The sequence below is a fragment of the Callithrix jacchus genome, chromosome 4, assembly GCF_049354715.1.
Source record: "Callithrix jacchus isolate 240 chromosome 4, calJac240_pri, whole genome shotgun sequence".
Lineage (NCBI taxonomy): Eukaryota > Metazoa > Chordata > Mammalia > Primates > Cebidae > Callithrix > Callithrix jacchus.
In genome coordinates, this window is record NC_133505.1 from 106,983,232 (window position 1) to 106,997,909 (window position 14,678).

The 14,678-nt window shown below is 39.7% G+C and overlaps 2 protein-coding genes across 18 annotated transcripts in view; one reads left to right on the top strand and one right to left on the bottom strand.

Moving 5' to 3' along the window:
• The window catches only part of ASCC3 (activating signal cointegrator 1 complex subunit 3), a 369,134-nt gene extending 367,179 nt beyond the window's left edge, over nucleotides 1-1,955 (bottom strand). For 10 of the 12 annotated variants that reach the window (XR_013534438.1, XR_013534439.1, XR_013534440.1 and 7 more), the window contains exon 1: nucleotides 1,642-1,955. The gene's annotated coding sequence lies outside the window, so the exon portion shown is untranslated. Of the gene's footprint in view, nucleotides 1-741; nucleotides 875-1,641 lie in introns of all 12 variants that reach the window. The other 2 variants (XM_054254290.2, XM_054254289.2) reach the window with 2 other exon arrangements.
• Nucleotides 1-14,678, top strand: part of LOC118152928 (uncharacterized) — a 68,095-nt gene that overhangs the window by 30,021 nt on the left and 23,396 nt on the right. For 2 of the 6 annotated variants that reach the window (XM_054254292.2, XM_054254297.2), the window contains 2 exons: nucleotides 8,598-8,645; nucleotides 8,904-8,961. In XM_054254292.2, coding sequence (XP_054110267.2) covers nucleotides 8,598-8,645; nucleotides 8,904-8,961 — 106 coding nt within the window. Of the gene's footprint in view, nucleotides 1-1,539; nucleotides 2,301-8,597; nucleotides 8,646-8,903; nucleotides 8,962-14,678 lie in introns of those variants that run through there. The other 4 variants (XR_013534448.1, XR_013534447.1, XR_013534446.1 and 1 more) reach the window with 3 other exon arrangements.

The following is a 14,678-nucleotide window of genomic DNA, read 5'->3' on the forward strand; positions in this document are numbered from 1 at the left end:
TATTTAAACCAACTTTACAAAAGAAAAACTTGCTCTTCTGAACTGGAAAACCACTGATACATACACTCTGTTTTTGATCAAAGACAGCAACAAATCATGCTGTTGAAGCAAGATCATCTGCTCCTCTTTCAATGCCAGCTATATATATATATAGATTGACATAACTTTTAAAAAGCTTTGGTTTGGTCAACTACAGATCCATGGTATGAGAAAGAATCCTAGTTAAGATTCTCTTTTAAAAGGAGGCTGCTGGATTATAGAAAAGTTCATGAGCACAGAGATTGTCTCTCTTTCTCTCCTAGGCCTACCCCAGCGTTTGACACATTGGAAGACTTAAATGAATGAATGACAAAAAACTGTTCAGCAGGGATCAAGAAAGCTGAACCATAAAAAATTAATTCACTCATACAAATAAGGTTATTTAGCCTATGCTTAACAGTATCTTTAAAGATCATTTTTCTCATGCAAGACTATTATAACCATCATTAAAAATAATACACAACATAAAGTGAAGCACAATCCAAAGTAAAACCAAAAGCTGAATTCTCAACTTTTGAGAACTGTGAAAATCAGAAAAAGGATTTCAATCTATGAAACATAAAATCTGGTGATAAAATAGCTATCAGCCGGGCGCGGTGGCTCACGCCTGTAATCCCAGTACTTTGGGAGGCCAAGGCGGGCGGATCATGAGGTCAGGAGATCGAGACCATCTTGACCATGGCCTGGCGTGGTGGCTCGCACCTGTAGTCCCAGATACTCAGGAGGCTGAGGCAGGGGAATCGCTTGAATCCGGAAGACGGAGGCTGTAGTGAGCCAAGATCGGACTAAAAGCCAACGATGCCACTGCCCTCCAACCTGGCAAAAGAGCAAGACTCTGTCTCAAAAAAAAAAAAAAAAAAGCTATCAGTATAACTTAACTTAGGGAAAGAAATAAAATGTAATTATGAGTTGAATGCACATGTGGTAACACATCAAACTTTTAGCAGCCCGTAGAATTATGCTTCTTTTAAAGCAAAGAAGAGCAAATACCATTAGCACACTGCATTCCATAAATAAGTTAATTTATGATAAGAAACCTATTTGAAGTAACTGCCCAGTACGCACAAAACCTCCCTAGCATCCACATACACATTTATTTATTTCAAAATGACATTCTAGGTTCCTCGATTGCTATATTTACCCACAATCCAACACGGGCAGCTATCTATTTACTTTTCAGTGTGTGTGTGGGGGGGGGTGGCGAAATACGAGGAAGATTTCTCTCCCAAAATCTGCTTGAAGAAAACGAAGTTACCAAGGCTTTGTAATAGAAAAAAAGAAAGAAAACAAATTACCCATGCTTGGGACAGAAAAACCACCCCATCCGGCCACACTGTGGCGTAACACCTGGACAATATGCGGCTTAGGTTAAGTTTTCTATCCCCAACCCCACCTACAAACTCTAGGAATGGGCGGTATTGGTGCGAGATCCCGGACTGGATCTCAGGCCCAGGAAAAGGATGACAGGTCGGGACTTGCCCGGGAGACAAGAAGAGAATCACTCCGCGAGTCGCACTGCCCGCCCCGCCGTCCCCGCCTCCTGCTAGCTCCCGGGTCGCCGCGACCCTTCTCCTCCTCCCACCTCCACCTTCACCTCCTCACCTCTCAGGCCGGCTCACGCGTTTCCCATCACTCTGTCAGCTCCTGCCACTGCGCCTCCTTCCCTTTCGGTTTTACTTTAACTTCCCACACCGGGTGAGGAGCGGAGGGCAGGGCCAAAGATGCCAGTGGGTAGCTGTACCGGGGCGCCCCCTCCGCTCTCCACGCCGGGCTTGCCGGGGCCGCGCTCAGTCACAAGGAACCGCGTGCAGGGACCATCAGCCAGCCAGAGACAGACCCAGAGACCCACAGACCCACAGACCCACAGACCGGAGGAGGAGGGACGCGGTGAAGCCGGCGCCCGCCTACACGTCACCGCCCGCTGCAGCGCCAACGTCGGCACGTCGGCTCCCGGCCCTCCGCCCCTCCCGCCTGCGCGCTCCGCCCCGCCTCCTGCCTCCCGCCCCGAGCCCCGCGCCTCCCGCCCGGCGTCTCCCGCCTCTCGCCGGCTGAGCTCCTAGGAGCAGAGGCCGAAGGTCCCTGGAACGCCGAGGATGCCCCCTCCGGCGGGAGCGGGCGCGCATGCGCGCGTGCTGGGCTACTACGAGGTCCGCTGCTTGACCGCGCCGGGCCAGGCCTGCCATTCTATGCTCTCTCCCTGTGAGTTCTTCCCCTGCATTTACTTCAGTCTGCCGCCACTTCTCCCCGCCCTTCTCCGTAAGGTAAATACATGAAGGAAATAATTCCTATTAAAGGTAAAAGAAGATGAATTTGAATGAATAAACGGTAGTTGCTATCGTCTTCAGCCAAAGCCCTCTGGCTGCTGAACAGTATATATAGTTCTCTGGTGTCAAGGTCTGTTTTCCATAAGCTTTTTGATTATGGATCTCTGCAAGTCGGTCTTTAGGTCAGAAGACCTCCAAACACAGAATGCCGGATGATTCCCTAATTCGATTGAAAAGATAGGAAGATATGAAGAAAAACTAACCTGAAGAACTGTGTGGTTTATCTGCAAAGACTTCTGGACTAAAAGCCAACGATGCAAAGATAGCATGAGTTAACGTGTTTGTTGTGACTCTCCTCTGCCATTCCTGCTTCCTCCTGAGGTAATGTGTCCCGATGCCTGGTAGCACTATTTTATAGAGGCAACCAATAGTGAAATAGTGATCCAGTTACTATCTTTACCAGTCAGACCTACTCTGAAGCACTGTGTTCAGCGTTTAAAGAAGACCTCAATCAAGTTGAAATTACTTTAGAGAGGAGCAAAATGATGAAGAGAACTCAAAAACAGGGCAAGTGAAGAAGTATTGATTAGACCTTCCAGGATTAACCAGAAGAGAGAAATCTACTGGACTATCTCCAAATATGAAGTGACCTATCATGTGAAGTAAATTTGTTTTATGTGATGCAAACTTCAGGGAACAGATTTAAGATCCTGAAAAGAAGATGCCCTTGTAGCACCACCTAAAGAATTGCCTACCGTAGCATTGTGAATACCTCAACCACAGGATTTTGCTTCAAGGAGATTCTGAATACTCATTTAATAGGGACTTGGTACCACACATCATCAGAAGAATTAGTCGATGGTTTTGTTAAAGGTATTTCCAGTCTTGAGATTACGTGTGTCTTTCGTCCTGGACTTCATAGAATTTAGTTGAGACAAGACAAATTCATCACAAAAATAAATAATGCAAACAGGCCACGTGATAATGAGAGGTGTTAATAAGTGCTAGAAATTCACATGACAGATTATTCCCATCACAGTTCCAGAGGCTTAAGGGAAAAGAAAGGAATTGAAAATATACTGGCTAGAACTGCCCTATCCATTAGGGTAGCCACCAGTTAAATATGCCTATTGACATTTGAAATGTGGCTTGTCCAAACAGACATGCAATGAATTCAAAATGTACACCAGATTTCAAAGACTTAGAAAACAAATGTAAAATATTGTAATTCTTATGTTGATTACACGTTGAAATAATATATAATGGATCAAATAAAATGTGTTAAAATCAAATTTCAACTGTTTATTTTTTATGTGACTTCTAGAAAATTTTAAATTGCATAGGTGGCTTGCATCATGTTTCTATGATCACCATATTTCTATTAATAGACCTGGTTAGCCCTCTGTAGCCGTGGGTCTGTATCTGTAGATTCAACCGACTTTAGAAGAAAAACAATGGGAAAAAAAAGAATGGTTATGTCTGCACTGACCATGAACAGACTTTTTCTTGTCATTATACCCTAAACAATATGGGTATAACAACTGTTTACATAGCACTTCCTATTGTATTAGGTATTATTAGTAACCTAGAGTTGGTTTAAAGTATGTGTGAAAATGTGCATAGGTTGTATGCAAATACTGTACCATTTTGCATAAGGGACTTGAGCATCCTGGGGTTTTGGTATGTGGGGATGTCCTGGAACTAATCCCCTGTGCATACTGAGGAATGGCCTTATTTCATTGAACTCTAAGAACTATATTTGTGTTCTTTCTAGTCCCCGGGTTTTCCTCAATTTTTTTCCCAAGAGATTGGGGTCTTGCTGTATTATGCAAGTGCACTGGCCATTCACAAGCATGACCATTGTGCAGAACAACGCTGAACTCCAATGCTCAGTGATTCTTCTGCTTCACCCTCCCAAGTCTAGGACTACAGGTACATGCCATCAAGCCCAGCTTCCCCAAATGTTAGTGAAAAGACAGCCTAATGAAATGGCCCCTGATGACACAGAGAAAGACTGTCCAGAAAGTATGCCATGAGGAAAACCAAGAAACAGAACTATAACTGTATTCGAGATAATGAGTAACCTATTTATCTGTAATGGAACATTCTTAATAGAAGGTAGTGACAAAGTTAAAATGTAAACAAACTAGTCTATAAGGAGACTCAATTTTGAATTTAAAGAATTGAGTATAATAGGCAGTCAGTGTTTGGGAATCACAAAATGATTGGTAATGGGAGATTATTTTGGCAATATTGAGTAGGGTGGGTTGGAATTAATGCATGGCTGGGAAACTAATTAAAACTCATTGCAGTGGGCTAGGCACAGTGGCTCACACCTGTAATCCCAGAGGCAGGAGGATCACTTAAGGCCAGAAGTTCAAAACCAGCCTGGGCAACATAGGAAGACCCCCATCTCTACACCCCCCCCCAAAAAAGTAGCCAGGCTTGATGGTACATACCTGTAGTCCTAGTTACTAAGGAGGCTGAGTTGGGAGGCTTTTCTGAGGCCAGGAGTTTGCAGCTACAGTGACCTATGATCATGCCATTTAACTCCAGCCTAGGCAACAGAGCAAGAACCCATCTGTAACTGAAAAACAGAACAAAACACCACACTGCATTTAAACATGTATTATACAGGCTAGGCGTGGTGGCTCATGCCTGTAATCCCAGCACTTTGGGAAGCCAAGGCAGGTGGATCCACCTGAGGTCAGTAGTTCGAGACCAGCCTGGCCAACGTGGTGAAATCCCGTCTCTACTAAAAATAAAAAAATAAAAATAAAATAGCCTGGTATGGTGGTGCATACCTGTAATCTCAGTTACTCAGGAGGCTGAGGCAGGAGAATTACTTGAACCCAGGAGGCGGAGGTGGCAGTGAGCCGAGATCGTGCCATTGCACTCCAGCCTGGGCAACAGAGTGAGACTTCATCTCAAAATTTAAAAAAATGTATTATACAACTGGGTGTGGTAATTCACAGCTGTAATCCCAGCATTTTGGGAGGCTGAAGTGGGTGAATTACTTGAGCCCAGGAGTTTGAGACCAGCCTGCGCAACATGACAAAACCCTGTCTCTACAAAAAACAAAATATGAAAATTAGCTGGGTGTGGTGGCATGCACCTGTAGTCCCAGCTGCTCAGGTGGCTAAAGCAGGAGGACCACTTGAGTTAGGAGGTCAAGGCTATAGTGAGCCATGATCACATGACTGCACTCTAGCCTGGGTAAGAGAGTAAAACCCTGTCTCAAAAAAAAAAAAAAAAGTCATACCAAAAAAAGGTTTAATATTGGGCTTAAAGAAATTGTAATACATTTCTAAAGTGGAATACTTTAGAGGCATTAAAAAAGTATGATGTTAATCTCTATTGCTTGATATGGGAATATATCCAAGATGTACAGTTGAATGAAATAGCTTCCAATATAATATATACATAATTTGAACCCATTTATTTAAAATCATATATTTGTTTGTGTCTTGTGTATATGGAACATTTCATTCTACAAAGAGTGCCTTAAATTATCTCAAAATTGTCCCCAGAAAATTTTGAGGTGAAAGTGTTTCCAGCCTATTTTCCTACAAGTCAACAGAATCATTCATGCTTCTGACTTTTTTTCATTTTTATGTTTCATTATCCTGTAGTATGTTAGCCTTTCATTCTCAGACTTGTCACTTAATGGATTGTCAGGATGGGCTGCCAAGTTTCAGAACGATTTCCAGCCCGTCAGTCTCTGGGTATCTCCTTCAGTATGTGTGTCCACTAGGTCTGCCTAGCTCACCAGTGTGCCATAGCCTCAACTTCTAGGCCTTTCTTGTTTTACCTTTTGTCAGCTAGTTCTTCCCTGCCCTTTTGCACCCCTGCCTTATCTTGCAACACCAAGTCTTAAAATTCCATCTTTACTGCATTCCAGTGCAGTTCCTTTTCTGAAGTTATGCTTAACCTTTGGGGAATACTGATTAATAAAAGACTCAATTCTAAAATGTTTTCCCATCTTTTAAATAAATTATATTAGCAAAGAAAAAAATTAGATTACTACCATGGAAGACACTGCTGTTTGCCTCCTCAATCACAATTTCTCTCCTCTTCCTTAACCAATAAGATGATTTCATAAAAGCTCCAAACAACTCAAGAAATATGAGCTTCTCCCAAAGTAATTTCATTTCCCTTTGAATAGGAATGTTGTACAGGTGGTCATGTGACCAAGGGACAATCAGCTTTGGATAATCCTGCAATATGTTTTTGCCAGGTTTCAAAGTATATGCTTACAATATATAAAGGAATTTTCTTGAAATACCATTCAAGATGGTGAACTTGGCATATAATTTGTCTACTATCTTTTCCTACACACTATAGAAACAAAAATGTAGAAGCAGAAAAAATGAAGAATGAGTAAAGGAGTAAAGATGATGTGTGCCTGTATGCATGTTCTTATGTGAGTAGAAGAGAGAAGATGATGTCAAGAAAAGCAAATAAAATTTCAAAAATTTACTGGGAAACAAAGCAAATAGTAATGATTTTACTGAAACCACAGCCTAAAAAATATAGTGGAGAAGCTACATAGGATAGGGCAGAAGTGAGAATAAGGGCTGACAATGGGGATCACATTCTAAATATGGTACAATTGAATCTATCACCACACATTGCTCTTTCCCATCCATATACACCAAGAGCAAGCAAAAGAGATTAATACCTGCCACCAGACAAAAACGGGAACCAAAAATGACCCCCAAATCTTCTCCAAATTAATTGAATAAATAGTACAGAAAAGTGAAAACTTTTATGTTGATGACACAGGAGAAAACCATTCTCATTCTGGCATTCAGGGCCAGCATCCTCAGAACCAGCTAATTGCCTACTCATCTAAAGTGAAACCTCATATTTGGCATTCCTAGCCCTGCCCTACCTAACTCAGTCACATATTCATACTTCCTACCCAGGAGAGAACTGGCAGACCTCTTACCTACAAAAAGGAAAACTGCATCAGCTGCTTATATATGTATGTGTGTGTGTATATATATATTTGGACATACAATGCATAATTAACAGGCAAATAAGGAAAATCCGTATCATGAAAGAAAAATACAAAGAAAAACATAAAAAAACTAAAGGAGTCAAGGAAGCAGAAATAAAAGAAGATTTTTAAGAAGCACCCCAATTAATATGGAATTGAGAACATATTACATCTACAAGATATGAACAAGGTACTTTGAAAAAAGAGCAATGATAGAGCAAAAAGAGCTCTCAGACATTAAAAATACGATGTTTGTGTTGTTTTCATCTAATAGTTCAAAATGGCTCACAGTCATGATCATGTATATTTCAAGAAGCAGTCTAAAGGAAGAGGGGAAGAAAAGGACATACCTTTGGGAACATGAGTTGAAAGTCTACCTATGACTTACAGTGATTTTATTTACCAGACTTAAGTCACATGCCCACATCCAGTTGCAAGGAAAGCTAGAACATACAGTCCTTATTTTAGGCAACTATATACTCAGATAAAAAGTATGGTTTCTATTACTGTAAGAGATAAAGAGATACTTAAAGAAAAAATGTTTGATCCATAAAGCTTTTCCTCAATTAAAGCAAACATACTGGCATTAAGCAGTTAAGGGTAGCCCTCTTCAGTTCTTATCAGAACTGAACCTAAGAGAACAGAATGGAATGGAATGTCAATAATAACCTTTATCTCTTTCAAGCACACAAAAATTGAGCTAATAGAAAGTGGTAAAATAAAATGCTGGATATTATTTTAAAAATTAATTTTTCCTGAAATTTATAAACTATTCTTAATTTTTTTTAATACGATCAAGTGAAATTTTCATTCACTCTACCAACAATTAATTAATCATATATCACATAATCCACACTTTCCTAAGCATTGTAAAACACTCCAAAGAAAAATATATGATCTCTATTCTCAAAGAATTTACAAGAACTTACAGTTTGGGTAGGAGACAAATTTAACATCCACAAGGCTTTTTAAGAATGATTAGGTGCTGAGTTGTGTGGTAGTTTTTTTTATGAATACGAAAGGAGTCTAAATTAAAGATAGGCACCTGTTGGCTGCAGGAGATTAAAAGCCTTTGCAGAAATCTGAAATTTGAATTGATCATATAAGTATAGGTAGAATTTATTTATAAAACCTTTCATATGTGAACTCTTAAAAGATATATTTGTAGGATTCATTCTAGAGAATAAAGCCATTGAATTTTAAAATTCTAATTTGTTGCTGGTGGTAGTTTAAAGGATAAAAATGGCTGATTCAGTGTATAAGCCAGTTTTATTTCTTTGTTTTTGCTTTAGGTTGTATCCACAAGTACCAGCAGAATGCCTGACACATAGTAGACACAAGTAAGTATTTGTTAGTTTTCTTTTTACAGTCAGTGCTTCCTTTATTGTTTGACCAAGAAAATTTTGAAATTGAGCTATAGCTTTTTTAAACATTGAAGTGTTCCAAAGTATAGAAACCTTAAGAAAACAGTGCTATACACCACTTCATACAACTGACAGATGACGGAGGAAGATAAAGGAGGGTCCTGGGAGAAGCTTCTACTGGCCTGGGCACGGGGAGGATAGTGTGGAGCCTATGGAAATTCATGCCTTTTGCAGGGGGCAGGAGCCTGGTTTCTTCAGTTCCTGTGTGGTGACCTGGGATTCAATCTGTGAGGTAGGGACCTGTTAACGGGAACCCCTCTTGCTTTGCTAAGTTTTTTTTCCTTTTCACCCAATAAATTCCGTTCCCCCTCACCTTTCAAAGTGTCTGTGTGCCTAACTTCTCCTGGTCATGTGACAAGAACCTGGTTTTTGTTTGTTTGTTTGTTTGTTTGTTTTGTTTTTTACAACATTTTGGGACCTGAAGAAGGGTGAGTGAAATGTGGACCGAAAATCTGTCACTTTTATTTCTGAGTAATTTGTTCTATGACATTTTTATTCTTTTTCTTTTTTTTTTTTTTTTTTGTTTAGAACACTAACGGCACCTATCTTTCTTTAACGTTATGGGAAGTGGTCCACACCCACCCCAACAGCCATAGGCATGCCTTTGGGATGGTTGGACAAGGAGTGGTGCCCCACCTACCTTCTCTACCAGCTGGGGTGTGTGGCCCTGAATCCCACATGTGTGTGCAGTATCCAACCGCAGGGCAGGAATGAGCCACAGCCACTACCCAGGCCCCAAGGCTACCTTGGGGGCTCAGGCCCTGCATAGTTGGCTTGCCAGACTGCTGCTGGGTCCAAGCCTGGGGCGAGGAAAGTAACTATTTGCATAAGAGTAAGTTCTTCCTCCAAGCATCTTTCCAACCTTGCACTTTAACTTTTGTTTCCTTTTCTCTATCCAATCAGCAGTTAATTTTTATGTTACAGGGCTTTTTTTCCTATTTGGAAAACATTTTACCAGGCCAGGATCCCAATGATCACCATTCACATTCTCTGTAAAGTTTTAGTTAAGAAAAAATTTGTGAGATTGGTCTTAAGCTGTAGCCAATCTGGTGTGCTTTGCATGACTTTCGGAATGGTCAGCATGGTCAGCAACAAACTTGGCTACAGGTCTCCATCTTGTTTTAGGTCCTTGAGAGCATGTTCTGTAAACACATGGCAATGCTTTGTTTAGTGTCTATACAGCCCAGATTCAATCCTGAGTTGGGAAACGACTCCTTTCTGCTTTGATATCTGTGTGACCTTTGCCCTCTGTTGATTCTCTTCCCCTCCACGAACTGCCTTGGATTTTGCTTTCCCTGAGCTTTTAGTAAAGTTTGGAAGCCAGAAATATTGGCTGCTTGGCATGGCTAAAGTCAGGTAACAAGGGTGTTGAAAGGATTTTCTTAAAGAGCATTCAGCTTAATTAAAAGTGGATATCCGGGCCGGGCGCGGTGGCTCACGCCTGTAATCCCAGCACTTTGGGAGGCCGAGGCGGGTGAATCACGAGGTCAACAGATCGAGACCATCCTGGTCAACATGGTGAAACCCCGTCTCTACTAAAAATACAAAAAATTAGCTGGGCACAGTGGCACGTGCCTGTAATCCCAGCTACTCAGGAGGCTGAGGCAGGAGAATTGCCTGAACCCAGGAGTTGGAGGTTGCGATGAGCCGAGATCGCGCCATTGCACTCCAGCCTGGGTAACAAGAGCGAAACTCCGTCTCAAAAAAAAAAAAAAAAAGTGGATATCCGAAGCAAAGGGAGAGAATCCCCAAAACCCAAAGGGAAACAGATAAAATGTGTTTAGCCGGAAGGTGGTTTAAGAACTTTAAGACAAGAAAGAGAGGAGCACCTAAGGTGAGTTTTGAGATCAAATTTGAAGGGAACATTCTGTTTTTCTAATTTAGCCTTGACTGCTTAACCTATAAACCAGATCTAGTAATTTTCCTTCCCCAACAACCTTCCATCAAGCTTTTCCTTTACTGTGATAGAGCAATCCCGTAATAAGTATAAACAAACAAAATTTATGTGGTACGTGATCTGCTATCATTTATGTAAAAAAGGGACAACATAAAAACATACACAGTTATTTTTACGTATATAAAACATCTCTGGAAAGATACCCAAAAAACTAATAATGTCTGTCACAAGAGAACTAACTAACTAAGGGGTTGGAGGATGGGGTGAAAGTGAGACTTTTCACTACATGCTCTGCAATACTTTTGGGGCTTTGAACCATAAAAATATATTAGATATTCAAAAAACGTAAATACTTGCCTTCCCCAATAGAAGCCTTTCTAAATTCCCCATCACCACACTTTTTAGCATGGCATTCCAGGCCAATCTTTCCATTTTTGTCTCTCATCTGATTATAACTTTTTTTTTTTTTTGAAATGGAGTCTTGCTCTGTTGCCCAGGTTAGAGTACAATCTCAGCTCACTGCAACCTCTGCTTCCTGGGTTCTAGTGGTTCTTCTGCTTCAGCCTCCCTAGGATTATAGACATGTGCCACCTGGCTTAGCAAGATTTTTTTTTTTTTTTTTTTTTTTTTTTTTTTTAGTAAAGATGGGTTTTCACCATGTCTGCCAGCTTAGTCTCAAGTGACTTGACTAACTCAGCCTCTCAAAGTGCTGGGATTACAAGCATGAGTCACCTTGGCTGCCCTTGATTATAATCTTTCACACATACTGTGATCTGAATACTCCACTTTTCTCACTTTTGAGCAAGATTTGGAGTGGTGTGCCTAAAACAGTGGCTTCCAAAATGTTTTGATTCGAAGCCAAAGTAGGAAATCTATTTCATGTCACAATTCATTGTACATACATTTATGTAATTAAAATAAAATCTTCATGAACCCATTAAACACAAAAGTGGATATCCAAATTATGGGCATATTTAAAAGGTCTTAATTTTTCTCTTCTGGGCTCTTGTTTTGCTGGAAAAAGTTTTTTTTTTTTTTTTTTTTTTCAAACAGTCTCAGTCTGTCACCCAGACTGGAGTGCAATGCTGCAATCTTGGCTCACTGCAACCTTTGTCCCCGCCAGTTTCAAATGATTCTCCTGCCTCAGCCTTCTGAGTAGCTGGGATTACAGGTGCCTGACACTGTACCTGGCTAATTTTTGTATTTTTAGTAGAGATGGGGTTTCATTATCTTGGCCAGGCTGGTCTTGAACTCCTGACCTCGTGATCCACCCATCTCAGCCTACCAGTAGAAAAAGTTTTTTTCTCAGTCAACGGAATTCTTTTTTCTCCATTTTGCCTTGCAACTTTTAATGCATATATGAGAAGGGAGAGACCTCTGTTTTCCTAACGGAACCCAGGAATTAAAAGCAGATAGATCCCTCTCAAAATCTGTTTCTGCTTTCAATTATGCCTGTTTATTAGGCCTTAGAAGCTACATGTTTTCCTGGCCCTGTCTCTTAAAGATCTCCACCAGGAGCCCAATAATCAAAATAGGAGACTGGCAAGTGAAAGATCTTGTGGCAACTGGGTTTTCTTCTGCCTGTCTATGTAGTTTTATATATGTGTTGTGTGTGTGATGTCTATAAAAATAGCTCTAATTAATTGGCCTAAAGGAAGACAAGTGCTTTCATCAAATATTTTTTAAAGAAAAGATAAAAGCTGTGATACCTTTTAATTCATGTGACTTTAATATTTGAGAAATAAAAACAGCCTTAAAGATTATTGAGGCCAGGTGCAATAGCTCACGCTTGTAATCCCAGTACTTTGAGAGGCCAAAGCAGGTGGATCACTTGAGGTCAGGAGTTCAAGATCAGCCTGACCAACATGGTGAAAACCTGTCTCTACTAAAGAAATACAAAATCAGCTGGGTGTGGTAGTGAATGCCTGTAATCCCAGCTACTTGGGAGGCTGAGGCAGGAGAATCACATGAACCTGGGAGACAGAGGTTGCAGTAAGCCAAGATCATGCCATTGCACTTCAGCCTGGGCAATGAGAGTGAAACTCTATCTCAAAAAATAAAAAAAATTATTGGTAAAATGTCAGATGTTGTCAAAATGTAAATATATGAAATAAATTATGCAGATCAGATACTAAATTTTCTAAATGTTTTAAGGTTATAAACTGCTTTTTGGGTTTTGAGAACTATTTGAATTGGCTGCTCTACAATTGGTAAGGCTCAGGCACATATAAAATTGACTATGCCATTAGTTATGCAGGAAGGAATCAAACCTTGGCTGCACCTAGCACATAATTAAAACTACTTACTAGGTTTTATATTAAAGTTAAAAATTTAAAAATGTAGTTGAAACTACTGGAAATAGACTTACAATGTGAGGCGTATAAGAGCAGTAACATTTTTTAGTAAAAGATTATAAAAAGGCATGGAAATGTAAATTTTTGCCTAGGGTTAAAGAATTGTACTAAATTAGGTAAGATTAAAGCTAAAGTTCAAACAAGTGGCAGAAGGATTATAAAAATCTTGTAAAAGTTCCATGTGTGAATATGTTGACTAAATTCAAAAGGGTATTATATGGTTTTTCTGTAAATTGAGCATTGAAATTAAAGCACAAGGTACTCTTAAGGCATTAATCTGCTCTTTAGCAAAATTTGTAAATAGTTATACAAGGTTTTTGCTTTTTTTGCTTTTCTGAGGCATTTTTGGCAAAATAAATAGCTTATGGTAATCTGGAATTCTGTTTCATAACATTAAGTATTTTAAATCTCTGCATATTTAAAAGGCTTCCCAAAACCTCAATTTCAAGATTGTCTTTGCTTATGCCTGGATTTTGGATGCTGCAGAGGGAAACTGGAGTATTTAAAAGACTAGTAAACAGGATTATTTGACGTCTTTAGCTACATGCTATTGCCAAAATAGTGTTCAATCTTCTTTAGATTATATTTTGGTGAATAATATTAATATATGTTCCAACATTATATGAGATTTCTAAAGTTCTAATATCTAAAGTATATGCTATCAATCATAATTAAGGCAGTTATATTAAGTTCTTGTAAAACACAGAGATAATGAATCTTCTTTGTCAATTTTGTTTCTAACTGTAACTACCCTGGACATTTTGTTATTCACAGAGAATTGTCTTATTTCTATCCTTTTCTAAAGATGGTTTATAATAAGTTATACTACTGTGACAGGGGTTCTCAAATACAGGTTGCTGATAACTTTGGAAATTGTGACATTGGAATAAAGGAAAAATGTACAGGACTTATAAAGAGCTAAGATGTTCACTGATATCAAGTAACACAAGAGTTAACTAAATGGTCTGAACTCATAGAAAACTGAAGCAATCTTTTTGACTTTTACTTGGAATACGGCTGATCCTTGTTTCGTTTATCAGAGTCAAGGAAACTTATTTTGAACTATTTATGAGCCTCGTGAAGTTCACGCCATTTGCAGCAGGAGGAGCTTGGAGTCTTCAGTTCCTATGTGGTGACCTGGGATTCAATCTGTGAGATGGGGGCCAGTTAACAGGAACCCCTCTTGCTTTGCTGAGAGTTTTTCTTTTTTCCTTTTTGCCCAGTAAATTCCAGTTCTCCTCACTCTTACAACTGTCTGTGTGCCTAACTTTTCCTGTTTGTGTGACCAGAACCCATTTTTTCTACAACATAACTACCACCCAAATCAGGATTTAGAACATTTCCAACACTCCATATAATTCCCTCATGACTCCTCCTAGTCAGTACCTAAATCCCCACCCCACCTCACCCACCCCAAATTAGCCACTATTCTGATCTCTATAGATGTAGACTAGTATTCCTAATTTTCAAGTTCATATGAAGAAAATCATGTGGTATATCACTTACTGTTTTTCAATTTGTTGCCATCCTGGCCTGAATTTGTGAGGCCTTTTGATGCTAGCAAGATATATTTTCCACCTTCTATTTTAAAAGACTTTTCTTATAGAGAGAACCTAATGACAGTGTGGAAAATGTTTTTTATTATACAATTTTATACATTAAAGATTTCATTAATCTTTAGACTTCAAAGACAGGTTG